The sequence below is a fragment of the Solanum stenotomum genome, chromosome 12 (assembly GCF_019186545.1).
Source record: "Solanum stenotomum isolate F172 chromosome 12, ASM1918654v1, whole genome shotgun sequence".
Classification (NCBI taxonomy): domain Eukaryota; kingdom Viridiplantae; phylum Streptophyta; class Magnoliopsida; order Solanales; family Solanaceae; genus Solanum; species Solanum stenotomum.
This window is the reverse complement of record NC_064293.1, coordinates 38,698,028-38,714,670: the sequence shown is the minus strand read 5'-3', so window position 1 is coordinate 38,714,670 and position 16,643 is coordinate 38,698,028. Positions and strand designations below refer to the sequence as shown.

Genomic DNA, 16,643 nt, shown 5'->3' with positions numbered 1-16,643 from the left:
AAAAAAAAAAATATATATATATATAGTAATAATTATTTTCATAATGTGTTATTCAAACAGTAGGAAGCAAAATTTTTTACAAAATAAGAGTTTTGCATCATACTATTGGGTTTGGAGTTCCAAATTCGACAAAATGATCAAAATGGTCCTTAATGTATGGATCTGATTCCATTTGGTCCTTAATTTATGAACTTGATGGAAATGGTCCTTTATGTATTATAAATTGTGATCAATTTGGTCCTTAACTCTAAAATAAATATATTTCTTTTTTTTTTTTGCTGTCAAAATACACGGAATATGTAAAGATGCGCTCGTTCAAGACTTTCCTTCCCCTGTTTTCAAAAATTCCAAAAGGGCACATCAATTTTTTTTTAATCAAAAGAGCAAAATCGCTCCTGACGGAACGATTTTCTTTTGACAAAATTGACGTCGTTACTCCTTTAAAAAACATAAAAATCGCTGTTGGTCCAAATTTTTTTTTCTTTTTTCTTTAAAATCACTGTTGTGGATTTTTTTTTAAACAACGTTGTCCTAGCAGCGTTTAAAAAATAGAAATAGCTGCTATAGCAGCCATTTTCTTAAAAAAGTGTAACTTTTTTTAATTAAAAATTCCCAAGGCGAGGACTACTTAAAAAAATAATGGGAAAATCGCTCCACGTGTAGCGATTTTAGTTAAAAATTTTTTTAAAATAATCGCTGCCAAGGCAGCGATGTCAGTAAGAATTTTTATTATTATTTTCCAATTGCTACTAGCAATTAAAAAGTATACATTAAAAAATTATAAAGTAACTCAATTGGGAAATTTTTTCTACTGAAATCGCTGCCCCCATTATTTTTTTAAGCAATCCTCGCCTCGGGAATTTTTAATAATTTTTTTTTTAAACTTTTTTAATAAAATGGCTACTATAGCAGCTATTTCTATTTTTTAAACGTTGCTAGGGCAGCATTGTTAAAAAAAAAAAATCACAGCAGCGATTTTAAAGAAAAAAGAAAAAAAATTGGACCGGCAACGATTTTTATGTTTTTTAAAGGAGTAACGGCGTCAATTTTGTCTGAAGAAAATTGCTCCGTCAGGAGCGATTTTGCCCTTTTGGTTAAAAAAAAATTTATGTGTGGGGAAGGAAAGTCTTGAATAAGCTCATCTTTTACATATACCGTGTATTTTGATGACAAAAATAAATAAATATTAATTTTAGGGTTAAGGACCAAATTGATCACAATTTATGATACATAAAGGATCATTTCCATGAAGTTCATATATTAAGGACCAAGCAGAGGCGTATCTAGAGGGGGTGCCGTGGGTTCACGTGAACCCATGCTCCCCTCTCTAGATTATATATAATAGTGTTATATTTTTTAAAAAATATTTAAATATAGATGTGTGAACCCATATTCAAAGTATCATATAATAATGCGATGATGATTGGGTGCACTTCTCTAAGTGAGAGGTAGAAATTTAAATCTTACATCTATCTTGTCTCTTTGAGTAACATTTTTCCAAGTGATTATCGATCAGTTACACTTTTATCGTTTCAACTAATTTTTCTTTTATTTTTTTCCTTTATTCTTTCAAAATTTTCAAGTGTGTTACATTGAGAATTCCTAAAAAATTTAGCATTGTAAATTTTTATATAATTAAATCAAATGTGTTTATTAAAATTTAAAACTAGTAGTATTATATATTTTGGACCTATAATTTTTAAACTTTAATGGATCATATTACGAACTAAAGGTCAAATCGATTAAATTTATATTTAAGATACATTTTTTTGTAATTGTGCACGCATCTAGGGAAAATTTTGGATACGCCTCTGGAACCAAATGAAATCAAAGCCCATACATTAAGGACCATTTTGATCATTTCCCCTTCCAAATTCTAACAAAAATTTAAGTCACGACAATTGTGCTGCCACGTCAGAAGCAGTTGGTGTTAAATACTCACTCGTAACTTAAAAAGAAATGTATATTAGTTTGTTTTATCCAATGAAATATTGGCATGTCAAGCCTTCATGGGATTTTTCGTCTTTCTACTCACCTCTCTCTTACAACAGCCTCTAATATTCGACCACGTGTTCTCTCTCTGTAGTACCGACCGCGTAAGATCATAGCACAGTTCATTCAGTATAAATAAGCACCATCTTCTTGTTTCTAGGTTGTTCAAATCGATTCTTCACTTTACCAGTACTGATCACTCTCTCTCAATCTGGTAACACTTTCCTCTCTCTCTCTCCATTTTTTTCTTCAATTTAGGGTTTTACTAAGCTGTTCAATTCTTGATCGCAAATGTGAATCTCTACCGGAACTATTTAAAGGTTAATTGTAAGAATTTCTAGTAAATGCTTCGTTCTTCGAAGATTTGTAGGGATTTTGTGATAAAAAATAGTGACTTCTGTATGATTAGTGTTTTTTTTGTTTTGAGCTTCATTTCTTTCTTAGAATCTACAATTTTTAATTGAAGTAGAACATGGCGGAAGCGAGTGCACCAGCTGTACCAAGTACTGAGTTGTTGGAGTGGCCAAAGAAAGATAAGCGCAGAATGCTGCATGCTGTGTATCGTGTCGGTGACCTTGAGCGTACCATCAAGTAGGTAGTTAGATGTGATGAGATTCTTTACAAGTGTTGATCTTGTTTTCTTGGTTAGATAGTAATAGTATCTTCTTATTGTTGTTAGGTTTTACACAGAATGTTTTGGGATGAAAGTGTTGAGGCAGAGAGATATTCCAGAGGAGAAGTATTCCAATGCTTTTCTTGGTTTTGGCCCAGAAGAGTCTCACTTTGTGGTGGAGTTGACATATAGTAAGTTTAAAGCTGTTTTTTTTTATGTCTGTTACAGCTTAAATTTGGATTCTTAATTCTAGATAGCCCCCTTATCAATTTCATGAAAGAAAAAGATTTTGGTCATCTCTCTATGGAGTTCATGCCGTGTGATAAGCCTCTAAAGAAGTGCGAGCGTTGAGATTTAGCCACTCATCTTAGAACTCCCTTGCCTTAAAATTACAGGGATTTGTTGTTCTTGCTTTGTTCTCTGGGTTTTCTTTGGGGGGTGGAGGGAGAGTTGGAGAATAAAGCATGCATAACATTGTTAGGATACTCTGTATATGGTCCGGTAGAGAGCTTCTTGGAGGAGGGGATGCCAGGTAGTGACTTGATTTTACTGAACCTAAGGCACATTATTTGGTTAAGAGCATAGATTTTAATAAATAGTTTACCTATTATCCAACACCAATAATTGAATTATATACTGTACCTTGAAGCGTAAATTTCAAATCTAACATAGATACCATTGTACAGATTATGGAGTTGATAAGTATGACATTGGAACCGGCTTTGGGCATTTTGCTATTGCCACACCAGATGTAAGTAATTTTTGGTAAGCAAAATTATGTGCACCATTTATTTCTTCTAATTGTGCTTTGTTCCTCCTCTTCTTAAGGTTTACAAACTGGTTGAGGAGATAAAGGCTAAGGGTGGAACTGTCACAAGGGAGCCTGGTCCTGTCAAGGGTGGATCTACTGTTATTGCTTTTGTCAAAGATCCTGATGGCTACCTATTTGAAATCCTCCAGAGAGAGTCTACTCCTGAACCATTTTGCCAAGTGATGCTTCGTGTGGGGGATCTTGAACGCTCTATCAAATTCTACGAAAAGGTGACTTCTCTTATTTATATTTGCTCTTTTTTAGATATCCTTTTGTGTTATATTCTTGATTTGCCAAATGCAAACTTCAGACAGAAATTTCCAGCATGAAATGAAAAGAAGATGCTTGTCATTTTCATGGACACATGTATTTGTCTCAAATCTAGTTTATGCAATACACCAAAAGCAATGCAGCAACAACAACTAAGCTAAGTCCCAAACAAGTTGTAGCTATCACCCATATGAATTTTTCTCTTCCATTGTGCCCTATTTTTAGCCAAGTCTGTTTTGATACGAAACATTTGCAGGTCTTTTGAGACAACTTTTTCCCATGTAATTTTATGTCCAACCCATCTCCTTCTAACACTTCACTTTCCATAGTTTCATGCCTACGTACTGGTGCATCTATAGGTTGACTCAGAACATGTCCAAACCATCTCAAGAAACCTTCTAGCAATTTATCCTCAATGTGTACTACTTGCAGCCTCTGGCAAATGCAGTCATTTCTAATCTGGTTTGAATGCACATCCAGCTTAGCATCCACATCTCCGCAACACTCATCTTGTGGATATATTGGACTTTAACAACCCACGTTCTCTACCATATAACATAGCTGGTCTTATAGCTATTCTATAGAACTTACCTTTTACTCTGGTAGGTATCCTTCTATCACATAACACCCCGGTAGCACTTTTCATTTCAATCATCTGGTTAACCCTTTTGAGTAAGAATCATCTGTTAACCCTATGAGTAACATCTTCATCTGTCACTCCATTCTCTTGAAACAATGAGCAATAATTTCTTATATTTCAAACCAAAATAGTGATAGCATTGGGTTAAACATGTTCATGGGGCTAAACCCTTACTTTTCTTGTGCCTTAATCAATGTGGCCCTTCAAATTTGTCCAAGGTATACCCACTGTGATAGGAATTCCGAAAGAAGATAATTGCAATGCAGTCATAGTTGTTGCTCTTTGTAATGGTGTTGTACGCATATGATGGCTTTAGACATGAATACACGTCAGCTTGGGCCATATTGTAATTATCTGTGTTGTATTTTTTTAATCTACAGGCACAATGTGCAATTTGTGGTTTGACAGAGTTTTGTCTTTGAATGCAGGCACTTGGGATGCAAGTGGTGAAGAAAGTTGATAGACCAGAACATAAGGTATGCTTGATTGTTTTTTGAAACTACAAGCTAAGTTTGATTTTTCTTTTGCTAGCCTTGGAGCCCAGATTACATATACAATAACTGATGCTTATCTTTTATGCTTGTGCAGTATACCGTTGCTATGATGGGATATGCTCCAGAGAACGAGACGACTGTTCTTGAGTTGACATACAACTATGGTGTGACTGAATACACAAAGGGAAATGCTTACGCACAGGTTGATTTACTAGCATGCATATTTCCTCCTCATTTCAATTCTTTTATCCCCTTTTTGAGTAGTGTGAAAGAGTGGGTATGCTGCTCGGGGAATTCCTTCCAACCAAGTCTCGGATCCTTTTCCGTGTTCTCACTAAAGGAATGATCATTCAATTCTCTTGGCTCTCTCTTTCCTCTTCTTCTTATTTTTTTTTTTGGTCGTTTGTGAGAGAGAATCCATGTTTTCTGGCCAAATATAAGAATATAAAAGCATTTTATTCTCTTTCTTGATTGAAATTCACTTGGAACTGTCATTGGTATCACCATGATCAATGTTTAACCATGTAACTTCATTTCAAACATCTTTTAGGCTGAACTTTCATGTGATTTTGTTCCAGATTGCAGTAGGCACTGATGATGTCTACAAAAGCGCTGAGGTTGTCAATCTTGTTACCCAAGAGCTCGGAGGAAAGATAACTAGACAGCCAGGATCAATTCCTGGACTCAACACCAAGATAACTTCTTTTCTGGATCCAGATGGCTGGAAAACAGTAAGTGTCTGGCTATCACATTGTTTTTCTGCCCTTCTGCAAGACATGTACTTAATGGGATATGAGCCCACTTTCTGTGTCCTTACCTTTGTTGTGTTTATGCGTAGGTGCTGGTTGACAATAATGATTTTCTGAAGGAGCTAGAATCGAAGTAACTGGTCAAGAAGATGTTTGGTCTTATTTTACTTCACTATGAATAAATAGTCTGCTGTGGTGTGTTTATCTTCACATGCCAGACTAATGCGTATGTGTAGCGCACCGTAATCAACTACTCGTTTCTAGACATTTTCGAATTTTGAATATGACATCTCTGAGTTGTTGAGTATGTCTTGCTGGTTTCTGTTCACCTTGAGTTTCTATGTATTTATGAAATTATCTTATCAGCAAGTGCGGACATTATATCTTACAATCACTTCTGCTCACACGAAGCAGATAACTTCATGCGATATGCATTAAGATTAGATGTTTGCATTTAAATACACATTTGAATATTTAATAATTAAAGACGGTTTGTTTTTTCAATAGAATGAATAAAAATTCAAACATAATATTCAATTAATTTAATGCTATATCAAATAAAAAAAATTAAATATCGTTGTGGTAATTGTCTGTGTCCACTTGGAATGGTGTTGACGTTGATTGTGGTTGTGGGTAGAGGTAGTTATTAATTGTGATTGATAATTATGGTGGATGACAATAATAGCTAATGGTGATGGTGAAGGAAGGTTAACAATACAAAGTGGTGATTAATGATGATGATTGTAGCTGAGAATGCACGGTGAGTGACGAAAGTGGTAGTTGTGGCTGGCTAATAGTAAGGGTCGTGATTTACAGAAGTGGTAATTCTGGCTAAAGATAATGGTTTGGAGTAAACCGTCATCTTTGTAAAAAAATATATTCTTTAATAGACATCTAAATGATATTAAAAACTTGTTATAGATTTTAATATTTAGACTCATTAAGTGATTGCAAAATAAAAATAAAAACAATGTATTTGATAGTTAAGACCCAAATGATTACAATTCGAACCTACAAAACAAACAAACTTAATGACTGAGATCCAAATAATTAAGATTAAAACCTTCGTTAAATGCGGGGCCTAAATAGATAACATCAAGCTTTCAATCCTACTAGTATTCGTGTCCGCGCGTTGCACGGATTAAATAACAATTTTTAAATTAAATGTGATATAACTTATGTACGATTTAAAATATATTCCTGTTTTATTTAAATAAAGAATTTAAAAAAATATATTTTTAATAATATTATGCTTTTCCTTTTTTCTTTTTACTGTAAAAAATAAAAGTATACTTATTATAATAACTAATTATGATTTTAAAAATAACAACTTTTACGCATTATTAAAAATATTTGTATGAAAATGAAACAGTATTATTATTTTATTATATATAGAAGAGTGAGAAACAAAGAAAATGAGTACCTATACATTTACAAAATTTGATTTTTTTTTTCTATATTAATAAAATATTAGAAATGTGTTAAGAAAATGAGTACCTTTACATATACGGAAGTATATTCAAATGTATGACTTTCATCTCAACTTCGTCAAAAGTATATAAAATTTGGCCTCTCCAACCTCAAATTTTCTTCCTCAATAATTTTCTTTATTGTAATTTGAATATGATTGATATTTCTTTATTCTAAGAAGTCCAACTATATGTTATTTAAATTTTATTGCAACTCATCAATTATAAACAAATATCAAAAATTCAAAACAACACATGAATTAAAATCAAACTCTCTAAATTTAAATAAAGTACAATTCAAGTTATGAAATATGAATCAGTTTGTTATTCTTCCTTACTTATGAATTTGTTATCTGCATTTATTTTCTCCCCTTTTTTCTGTTTATCTTGTTTTCTTTCCTTCTTTCTTTAATTCTTTTTTATTTGTTTGTTAAATTTAAAAGAACAATTTTTTTAACAAATGTTAGTAAGGATTTATATAAATAAATAAATTGCATGACGATGTAGATCAACTTTCAATTTATAATTCAAACTTTCAATTCATATTAAACATCAAATGAATAAGATTAGAATGAAGAAAATGAATTCAAGTTTGGATACAATAAGAAAAAAATATGAATCTGTAATACGATCATCACTCATCTGCGCATATAAATTTCTCCTTCTTCAACTACATATATTCAACACCAAAATTGCTTGATCCCATCTTCATTAAACGATCCTCTTTCTTTGATTTTTTTTTTTTTTAAAATCAATTGATCATCTTCAAGATCTAGAGCTTTCCAAATAAAGTACAATTATTGTTAATGTAGCAACATAAAACAAAAGAAAAATAGAGGAACTATGCAAACACTTACATTTCCATGAATGAATGATAAGGATTATTATTGCTTTGACTCTCCTTTATTGAGATGCATTTTTTTTCTCACCAGAAAAACTCAAGATAACACTGACTGAATTATATTGTTAAGTTTACTGAATGATACGGTTGAATTTTTTGGGAATAAGAAGTTAAGCAAGTGGGTGAGGAATTTTAGGGACAGTTATTTGTAGTTGAAATTTTATTTTTTATTTTTTTTAAAAATGAATAGATAATTAGATAGATTTAGAGATTGTGTAGAAGTGAGAAGAGTAACTGTGTATTGAACAATTTTTAAACCACAAATTTAAATTTAAATATGAATTAGTAAAAATAATTTTATAAGAAAATACATCAAAATTTCTAATTGGTTACTTAAGTTTTTTATATGTTGATTTTTTTTTAAAGAGTGGATGTTTATATAATAAAAAATAATTAAAGTTTTAAACTATTCCAGGAATGAAATGGTAACATAAAAATTATTATAATTTTATGTTTGTATAATAATATATTTATTTACAATTTTGTACATTGCATTTTTAAAGTTAATAAACGGTAACTTTAAACTATTTTATATAACTGTTTTTTTTTTAAAAAAAAACTGTTTTATATTTCTATTTTCTCTTTTAAAATTGAATATATTATTTAAATTAATAAAAAATAATTAAGTTATTTAAATTGAATTTATTATTTAAATTAACTAAAAATAATAAAATTCAAGAAAAATTGTAGTGCTGACACGTGTCATTTTTTCTTCTCCTATTATATATATATAATTATTTTCATAAAACTCAAAATTAAAGAATCTAACTTGTATGTTAAAATATGACCTTTTTTTTAAAAAAAAAAACAACATAAAACTCAAAATTAAAGAATCTAACTTGTATGTTAAAATATGACGTTTTTTTTTAAAAAAAAAACATAAAACTCAAAATTAAAGAATCTAACTTGTATGTTAAAATATAACGTAAAACAAAAATTCTACGATTCAATTCTAAAACAGTAACTGTTTTCCCTTTAATAAAAAATTTCAATTAATTCTATTTAATTAGTTTATAATTTAAAAATTAAAATTAGAGATTAATTGTGCGTTGACACGTAGGCGCTATTAGAACATAAAAGGGGTATTTGAATATAAGTACTGAAGACGAGGGCACTGGATACATCAACATTTTCCTCAGCAAAGGGGGAGCTCTAGATAAACAATTTGCTCATTGGACAAAAGCTACAGGTGAAGCAATAGTTAATTGCTTTCCTGAGATTTGCTAACAGCTAGCCTAGAAAAATAAGGTGGGGGAGGCTGTGAACGAACTGAATCAACAAATTTTCTAAAAATGCAGATGGAAAGAATATGAGAGCACAGGGCAGGCACAACTATGGCCTATAGGACTGGAAGTTCCCAGCAGATAATACACATACAACAATTTGAAGTTGAGCAACTCCTCTACAAGTTGAATCTCCTACAACATACTTCTGGAAGGTAACCAATCATAGATTTGTGTCCATGGGATAGCAGCCAAGAACTCGAATGAATCCTGCAAATTCCTGCATTGAAGAAACATTAAAAGATTTAGAAATGTGGTGTTCAAATCCTGCCAGCATGGCAGACCATAATATACAAGCTGCAAAGAGAGTATATGAAAAAGGAGGAAAGACAACAACATTTTGCCTCAATCCCAAGCAAGTTGGAGTCGGATATAGGAATCTGCACTGTCCACATTTGGAAATATATGGGTGTGTGTGTGTCTATATAGACACATACCAACAAGTTTCTATAGCACAAAAAGGAATAGAAGGAGAACCAAAGAAATAGCACGTGGTGTTGAGTTCAATCTTGTTGCCCAGAACTCTAAAAACAAGGCAACATCTGATGTTGATATTAATAAATAGTAAATGCATTTGGAAGATCAAGTGACGAACAGGTGGCACAAGATAGCAATTTCAACAGCAACAAGACAACACATGTAGATGGTAATAGAGCTACCTTAGCAACTTGTTTTCTGGCTGAGGGGTCATATAAGAGATAGTTGTACTAACCTGAAGATGCTCAAGAGCATATTGAGCGCGAGGGTCTGCCATCGATGCTTCAAAGTCTATGTAAAAGAGGTAGTCAAAGTACCTGCCATCAAAATTTTGTCACTTTCTTAAGTTCCACAGCAACACGAGTAGGCCAAGTTCAAATATACCCTAGCCATGAGAAGAGGCAACATGTGCCGGTGTGTAAACATAAAGGATCATCTTGCACTTGTTTCTTCAGCCAGAAAAATTAAGGGACTGGAGCTACTGGATGTTGTTCAATCTTGCTATGACTAAACAACATCTATGGTTTGGAAAAGTGGGAAAGAAAATATTTTATAATAAAGAGAAGGTAGTATTGTCAAAAAAAATATATGGTTTGAAAAGGAAGTGGTGAGGAACTAACGATGGTCACATTAATGGGTGCAGTTATCCACCCTAATTCTTTTTCTTCTTCCATTAAACAAGGATGAACACAAATTCAAAACTTCCAATTCCACCCTTCTCTTCCCCAGCAAAGTGAAAAGGATAAACAAACACAGCCATCTCAATGACTCGTGCGATACCCTTTGTTTTCAAGGCACTTGAACTATTTTTTTTCTTTTTTTTTGGCTAAGCTTTAGGCACTTGAACTATATATATATGTGTGTGTGTGTGTGTGTGTGTGTGTGTGTGTACCTTTGACATGTTTGACAAACAGAAAATTAGAAGTACACTATGCTATCAAGGACCTCTATAGTAGCATATCAAACCTATACCAGACGAAAGGACTAAATTCACTAACTTGTAGATCCATCTTTCCCCCAAATTATGTTGCTTTATCTACATTCTTCAGTAATCACAACCTTGAAGAAGAATTGTGGGCATGGAGTGGGACAAGGTCATAATAACGAAGATATTGTAGGAGGGAGAGAACCAGTTAAATGCACCTAACAACAATTTTTTTTTTTTCAGAATTACAAATGAAACAAAGGAAAATGTTTGATGGGAAATGTTTTCCCTAGAAGTTTTCTTCAAAAATAAGTAGTTAACTTACTTATTTTTGTTGTTTGGTAAGTAAGCAGAAAATATTGTTCTAAAAACATTTATACATAATCTAGGAAAATACTATGGGATGGGTGTGGGGATAAAGGTGGGCTGGTGGGGTGGAGGATTACAGTGGTTGGGGTGTTAGGAGTGTGGAGGAGATAATGAGCGTGCATTACCGCTTATGGAACTTGTTTTCCCTACTCCCACCAAGAAAGTCATTTTTCTAAAAAAATATTTTTCAGAACATTTTGACCAACCTAACACGAGTAAATTGGAAAACATTTTCTGTAAAATGCTGTCCTCCCTACCAAACACACCCAAAAAGATGATTTTTACATAATCACTTTTTTCTTTAAGAAGAAATTAGCTAAGTTGTGGGCGTAAAGCCAACTTTGAATGTTGAGAGAACTATTATATCAATCAATCAACTATGGTCAATTCCAAACTAGTACGAGTCGGCTAGATGAACCTGATATATCCATTCCACTCTATTCACGAATTCAATATTCAGAGGATTCACAAACAATATTGAATTCAAGAAAGCCACCATCAAACTCAATACATCAACTTTTACATTGTCTTTTAACCCACTGAAACCCTTCTCTATTTGGATGTGGGATTAGCTGTACTTTGTGAAACTCATACACGGGGAATTCAAGCTTATATTTCTAAGAAAAAATTAACTGAATAGCGATAACAAATAATGGTAATGGAAACCAGGGATTATAAATCAAAGATATCCAGAGCGGAAAAGATAAATTAAACAAAGCCGACATGGTTTCAGTCAGTTACTATTCCACAGTGCTTAGGGCAATAAACAGATTTAAGACTCACTTGGCACTTCCTTTGTTGGAGTCATCTACTACCCTTAAAGGGCGCTTCTTTTGTGGTCGGCTCTCGATCTGTATGAATGCAACAGAACATGTATCAGAGCCTTTTAACTAGAGAAGGGTACTACAAAATATTTCCAACAGAAATACCTTTGTTAAATTGATCTCTCTCAGAGCAAAAACTGCCAAGGCCTTGAATAGAACTCCAGGTCCTTCTTCCAGAGTGAAGACAATGCTAGTCTAGAAAATGTTGGGGAAATGAAAAGGGAACATCAATTCTTTGAATGAACAAAATAAGTTCGATAAACAAGAAATATGATATTACCTTATATGGCCTATCAGTTCCCGAAATTATGGGCTCCCTTGCTAGTATCAGAAATCTGGTGATATTATCTGGATCATCCTGGTTAGTGGGTCATTCAATTAAAATCACATTACTGAAGTTTCACAGCAGATTATAGCAAATAGATTTGGCTAATAGCTTTGCAGTTTTTAGCTGCACCAGCTTGGTCAAGAGTAGAACCAAGTTGATAAAGACGCTAAAGCAGAGAAAAGACTTATAAATTAAATATCTTCTATGGTTGAGAACTAATAGGTCTCAGACTGCCTTAATAACTATGATGTTCGGTGTCCGATACAAGTGTAGATCTAGAGGCCAGATTCGTCATCACATAAATTTTAGGACTTGACAAAATTATTGTAATAGTTTTAGTCAACAATATAATTTGACTCAATTTCTATTTAATTAAGTTAAATGGCTGTTGATTATTGTGTAATTATGACGACTTTTTACGTTTAATTAGTTAAATATTCAAAGTTGACTAGTTACTATTCAACTCCATTGATGGGGATAAGGCTTAGAATTCGACACGTGTGCAGTGGCATTTTTGGAGGATCCGACTTAGCTTAATAAGGCAGTCGTAGTAATAAACACAAAGACGCATCATTCTAAAACTTCTACTAGCCCATCCCATTGTTGTCAATGACGCGCTTAAGCCCTAAAGCGAGGCTCAAATTTGATTTTGACAACACTGACCCATCCAGACAAGTTTTAATTGTTATTTTGTAACTGCACAAACCAAAGACTTCTTCTTCACATTCTGAAATCCACATACTTCCATTCAAAGTATCCAAAGCAGATATGAGGAAGAGAAAAATTCAGGAGGGAAAAGAGAAAAGCATGTAGAAATAAGAGTACCAATATTCCCCTAATCTCCTACAGCAGAACACAGAGCAAAAAATGAAGCTCGAAGGTTTCAAATACAGCTATGATTTTGAACTCAAACTTAGAACCATTATTATCTGCAACCAAAATACCTATATTGCTGCTGAGTTTATGACAAGGAAGATATTAGTGATCCTGGAATAACCTTGCCATACCCCAATCACCATCTTCGTGGTTTAACTATTTTTTCCACTGGCCATTGACCTACCATACTCCTAATTTATCTGGGTTCACAACCAGCTAGGCGAAGCATACATGGGTGGAATTGAGCCCAAACACGTACAGATATGAAATATTATAGCAGACTGGTTCACAGTTGAAATTGCTTCTGAAAAATCATTCTTTATTTTCCCAGGTTTACCAAAATGAAACATCCTAATTTTGACACCATGCAATTTCCTTAAAGGAAATGTATTTGCTGCTCATTACAGGCTGGATGAGCAGTAAAATGAAAAAAAATTCTTTATAAGCCAAGATTAAATCAATAAATATCCATGATCTGTTTCTTCATCATTCTATTCCATCCATAAATTAAAAACAAAGAATAAAAAAAATCCATCCATCCATCCATGTTGCTAGCTCTTAATTTTGAAATTGCTTATGGTTCCATGTGAAGATAGAGACAAGGAGTAAGCAAAGTCAGCAAACTATACCTTCTGGAAATCACATATCACATTTATAACAATTCTTAGATAGGGATAACTACAGTGAGGGGAAACGAAAAGACCAGAAACTATTGTAGGTTTCCCTATCAAAGATAAGCCACAATCTTCTAGAAAATTATTGGTCGATATGCAAACTATGCAAATGCTATTGTTTTATGAGCGTGTAACCACATTGGATATTCATACACTCAAGTCATGAGTGCCCACAACGTTGGTGACGTGGGCTCAAGAAATAAATTATTAAAAAGACAATCAAGTGCAATTTCAAAAGATGCAATATTACATGGAGTAAATACAAAAGGGAGAACCTCAGAACTGCAAAATCCTAACCTGAATTCTTTCAGCAAGAATGCTGAGCCCGTAAATCTCTGCAGCTCGAGCACTTGCAACTGCTCCAGTATCTCTCGTCCCTTCAGATGCGACAATCTGTTGAGGTGTCAAATAATGTGGAAATAGAACCCGCTGAGGATGAGAAAATTTAATGGAATACCTGTGCAGCACTGGAAGTATCATCACTACTGAGCCTTGCAACGCCTAACTCATTCAACATAATGTTGCATTGTTCAAGTGCCTGAAGCAAGTAATGGTTGTACTAGCATTTACCAAGTAGAAATGGAAGCAATATATATTTGATGTGCAAAACTAAAGGAAGTAACTGTTTCTATTTTAATTTATCATAAAGGAACTCGTGTCTAACTCAAACCCAAAAGCTAATCCAATATTTCTACATCTTTTTAGAATAACGAGGAGAAACATCAATTCTTCTGAATAATGAAATGAAACAATAACCTGAGGGTGGCTCACGACGCGCTTTAATTCCTCTTTCCTGATTCCTGGCAAGCCCAAAAGGCAGTGGTTAACAAGCAACTGAACTTCTCCCACAATATGCAGCCTATGCCGAAGGAGTAGATCGTAGTTACGGTGGATGCTCCCAGCAACTGAATTTTCGATTGGGAGTACAGCTTTGTCTACTAACCATAATTCAACTGCCTGATAAATGACAACTAAAACTATAAAGGTGTGAAAAAATGCAAAATATCTTCAGGAACAAAATCACTTTGGTTTACAAACACAAATACCTTAAATGCAGCCTCAAACTGATCACATGGGACAGGTTCACATTTCGGGTATGCTTTAAGTGCAGCTGCCTCACTATATGCACCTGGAATTCCCTATGTTAGATAAAAAAGATTAGTTCATAAGGAATCCCACTTAAGAAAGGAGTTAAGAAGTTAAGAGCATGGAGGTCCTTGTCGTCTACCTGATAAGCAACTCGCACATTTGAACCATCATGTTGACCACTAGAAAGATATGTCGCAGATAAGGGTTCTGCAATGAAAAAGAAAACGCGTGCTTCATGATGTAGACAAAATGGAACACAAGAATTGAATTTACCAAATATTTATTGCGTTGGGATATTTAGCCAATGGGTTTTTTTGAGGTTTCATCCATGAAAAAATATACATTACTATTAACCTATTATCTTCCATGATAGTTGTGGAGTAAATGAAATCTAAACACAATGTTTTCTACCATATATTTCTTTTCTTGTTCACTGTCAACAGAGGCAACAATTTGAAATTATATTTCCTTCTAAGTTAAGTAGCTTTGGGGATGGAAAACACCAAGTAACAAATTTGGAGAAAAATGTCAAATGCACGTCACTGGAAGAAACACCACGACACAAAAATGGCACTCAGCAGGAATTGAACTACAGTTTTGCTTATGCGTTCGGCAGAACCCATAGCTTTGGCCCAGAACCTGTATTTGTGTTTAAACATTCACTTAATTGTACAAATAATTTATCCAAAACCCAAGAAACTGCTTTATCTCTAATCTACAACCCATAAACTTAAAATCGTGGCTCCCACTTTTCGCACTCAGGCAACACCCTATTAGCAGATTCTTGCACAGGCTGTCACATGTTATGTACAAAATATCAGAGAGCCCATAAAAAGAAAGCTAATTATCACACACATAATTGGATCTTTAAGACAATGACATGAACTAAAAAAGGTTACAACTTTAGGCAAAGATCAATCTTTCCATCCAATTCTACCTAACCACAAAAGACCTCCATCTTTAGCATTCTATAAAGGGAAAAAAAAAACAAGTCTTTTCTGATTCTATTAGAATCCCACCAAAAGTACTTCATTATTATTCTAAATTTGTCTCAAAACCCTATTAGACATTAAAAAAAAATCTGAAATCACACAAACTAAATTAACAAAACATTGACAGAAAAAAACCCAAAAAAAAAAACTAACTTGGTAAAGATTGTAAATCCCTATGAAACCCTTTTGACTGGATGATTTGGGTTTCTTGAACAGAAGCATCCCCAGGTGGTGCCAATGGCTGTTCATCTTCCACAGGAGTGATAGCTCTTTCAGTCTCAGATAACAAAACCAAACATTCCCATTTCTTATGGGCCCTGAGATTCAAGAAAGTTGATCCAGAAAGCCTACACCCATACCCCAATTTCGAAGATTGAGGATAAGTACAACAATGCTGCTGATTGGTACAACATGCCCAAATTGGCACAAGTTTCAAAGCCATGGTTTAAGTGTACCAATAGTCCCAATGTGTATAAACATATAAATTCAGACACATTAGACAGTGTTGTATGTTTTTTTTTTTAATGAAAACTTCAATCCATCCTAAGAGAAAGGCGGATTCTTGGAAAAACTGAGGAGAAAATGTAGAAACGGTGGGGAAGTAGGTAAGCAGAATGTTGGCAACACGTTTTCAATTGTGTTGAACTAAAAAAGAAGAGGAAAAGAGTATTAAATGTTATATTAATTTCAATTGTGTAGAGGAAAAGAGTAATAAATAGTAAGTATATTATTAGTACTACTGATATCAGATTTCATTAAAAATAAAATCTATCTAAGCTCATTGTTTTTAGTGGGGTGATTATTAGAGAGTGTCAGATATTTAATTTATCGTGAATTATTAATTTCATTTTCAAATTATTGATGGTC

At 33.4% G+C, this 16,643-nt stretch overlaps 2 protein-coding genes across 3 annotated transcripts; one reads left to right on the top strand and one right to left on the bottom strand.

The window, feature by feature from the left end:
• Nucleotides 1–2,079: 2,079 nt before the first annotated feature.
• Nucleotides 2,080–5,897, top strand: LOC125848426 (lactoylglutathione lyase GLX1). Of its 2 annotated transcripts, none has more exons than XM_049528289.1 (9): nt 2,080–2,206; nt 2,459–2,583; nt 2,672–2,796; nt 3,292–3,356; nt 3,434–3,646; nt 4,755–4,802; nt 4,915–5,022; nt 5,399–5,551; nt 5,659–5,897. In XM_049528289.1, exons 2-9 carry the CDS (start codon nt 2,465–2,467, stop codon nt 5,704–5,706), a joined length of 879 nt encoding a protein of 292 aa, XP_049384246.1. In that variant the 5' UTR covers nt 2,080–2,206; nt 2,459–2,464; the 3' UTR covers nt 5,707–5,897. The 2 variants fall into 2 exon arrangements, with proteins under 2 accessions (XP_049384246.1, XP_049384245.1); XM_049528288.1 differs by having other exon boundaries at nt 2,094–2,206; nt 2,462–2,583.
• Nucleotides 5,898–9,082: 3,185 nt separating this feature from the next.
• On the bottom strand, nt 9,083–16,415 carry LOC125848424 (arogenate dehydratase/prephenate dehydratase 1, chloroplastic). The gene is made up of 11 exons (XM_049528279.1): nt 15,930–16,415; nt 14,924–14,991; nt 14,742–14,834; nt 14,452–14,652; nt 14,153–14,233; nt 13,993–14,088; nt 12,098–12,175; nt 11,923–12,012; nt 11,777–11,844; nt 9,935–10,016; nt 9,083–9,442 (listed from the first exon to the last, which is right to left on the bottom strand). The coding sequence occupies exons 1-11, from the start codon at nt 16,216–16,218 to the stop codon at nt 9,386–9,388; spliced, it is 1,203 nt and encodes a 400-aa protein (XP_049384236.1). The 5' UTR covers nt 16,219–16,415; the 3' UTR covers nt 9,083–9,385.
• Between the last annotated feature and the right edge of the window lie 228 nt (nt 16,416–16,643).

Coding starts and splice junctions, on each gene's coding strand:
- LOC125848426 (XM_049528289.1), top strand. CDS start 2,465: ATGGCGGAAGCGAGTGCACCAGCTGTACCAAGTACTGAGTTGTTGGAG. Junction 2,584..2,671: donor GACCTTGAGCGTACCATCAA/GTAGGTAGTTAG, acceptor TATTGTTGTTAG/GTTTTACACAGAATGTTTTG. Junction 4,803..4,914: donor TTGATAGACCAGAACATAAG/GTATGCTTGATT, acceptor ATGCTTGTGCAG/TATACCGTTGCTATGATGGG.
- LOC125848424 (XM_049528279.1), bottom strand. CDS start 16,218: ATGGCTTTGAAACTTGTGCCAATTTGGGCATGTTGTACCAATCAGCAG. Junction 14,089..14,152: donor ATACTTCCAGTGCTGCACAG/GTATTCCATTAA, acceptor ACACCTCAACAG/ATTGTCGCATCTGAAGGGAC. Junction 10,017..11,776: donor TCCAACAAAGGAAGTGCCAA/GTGAGTCTTAAA, acceptor TTTTGATGGCAG/GTACTTTGACTACCTCTTTT.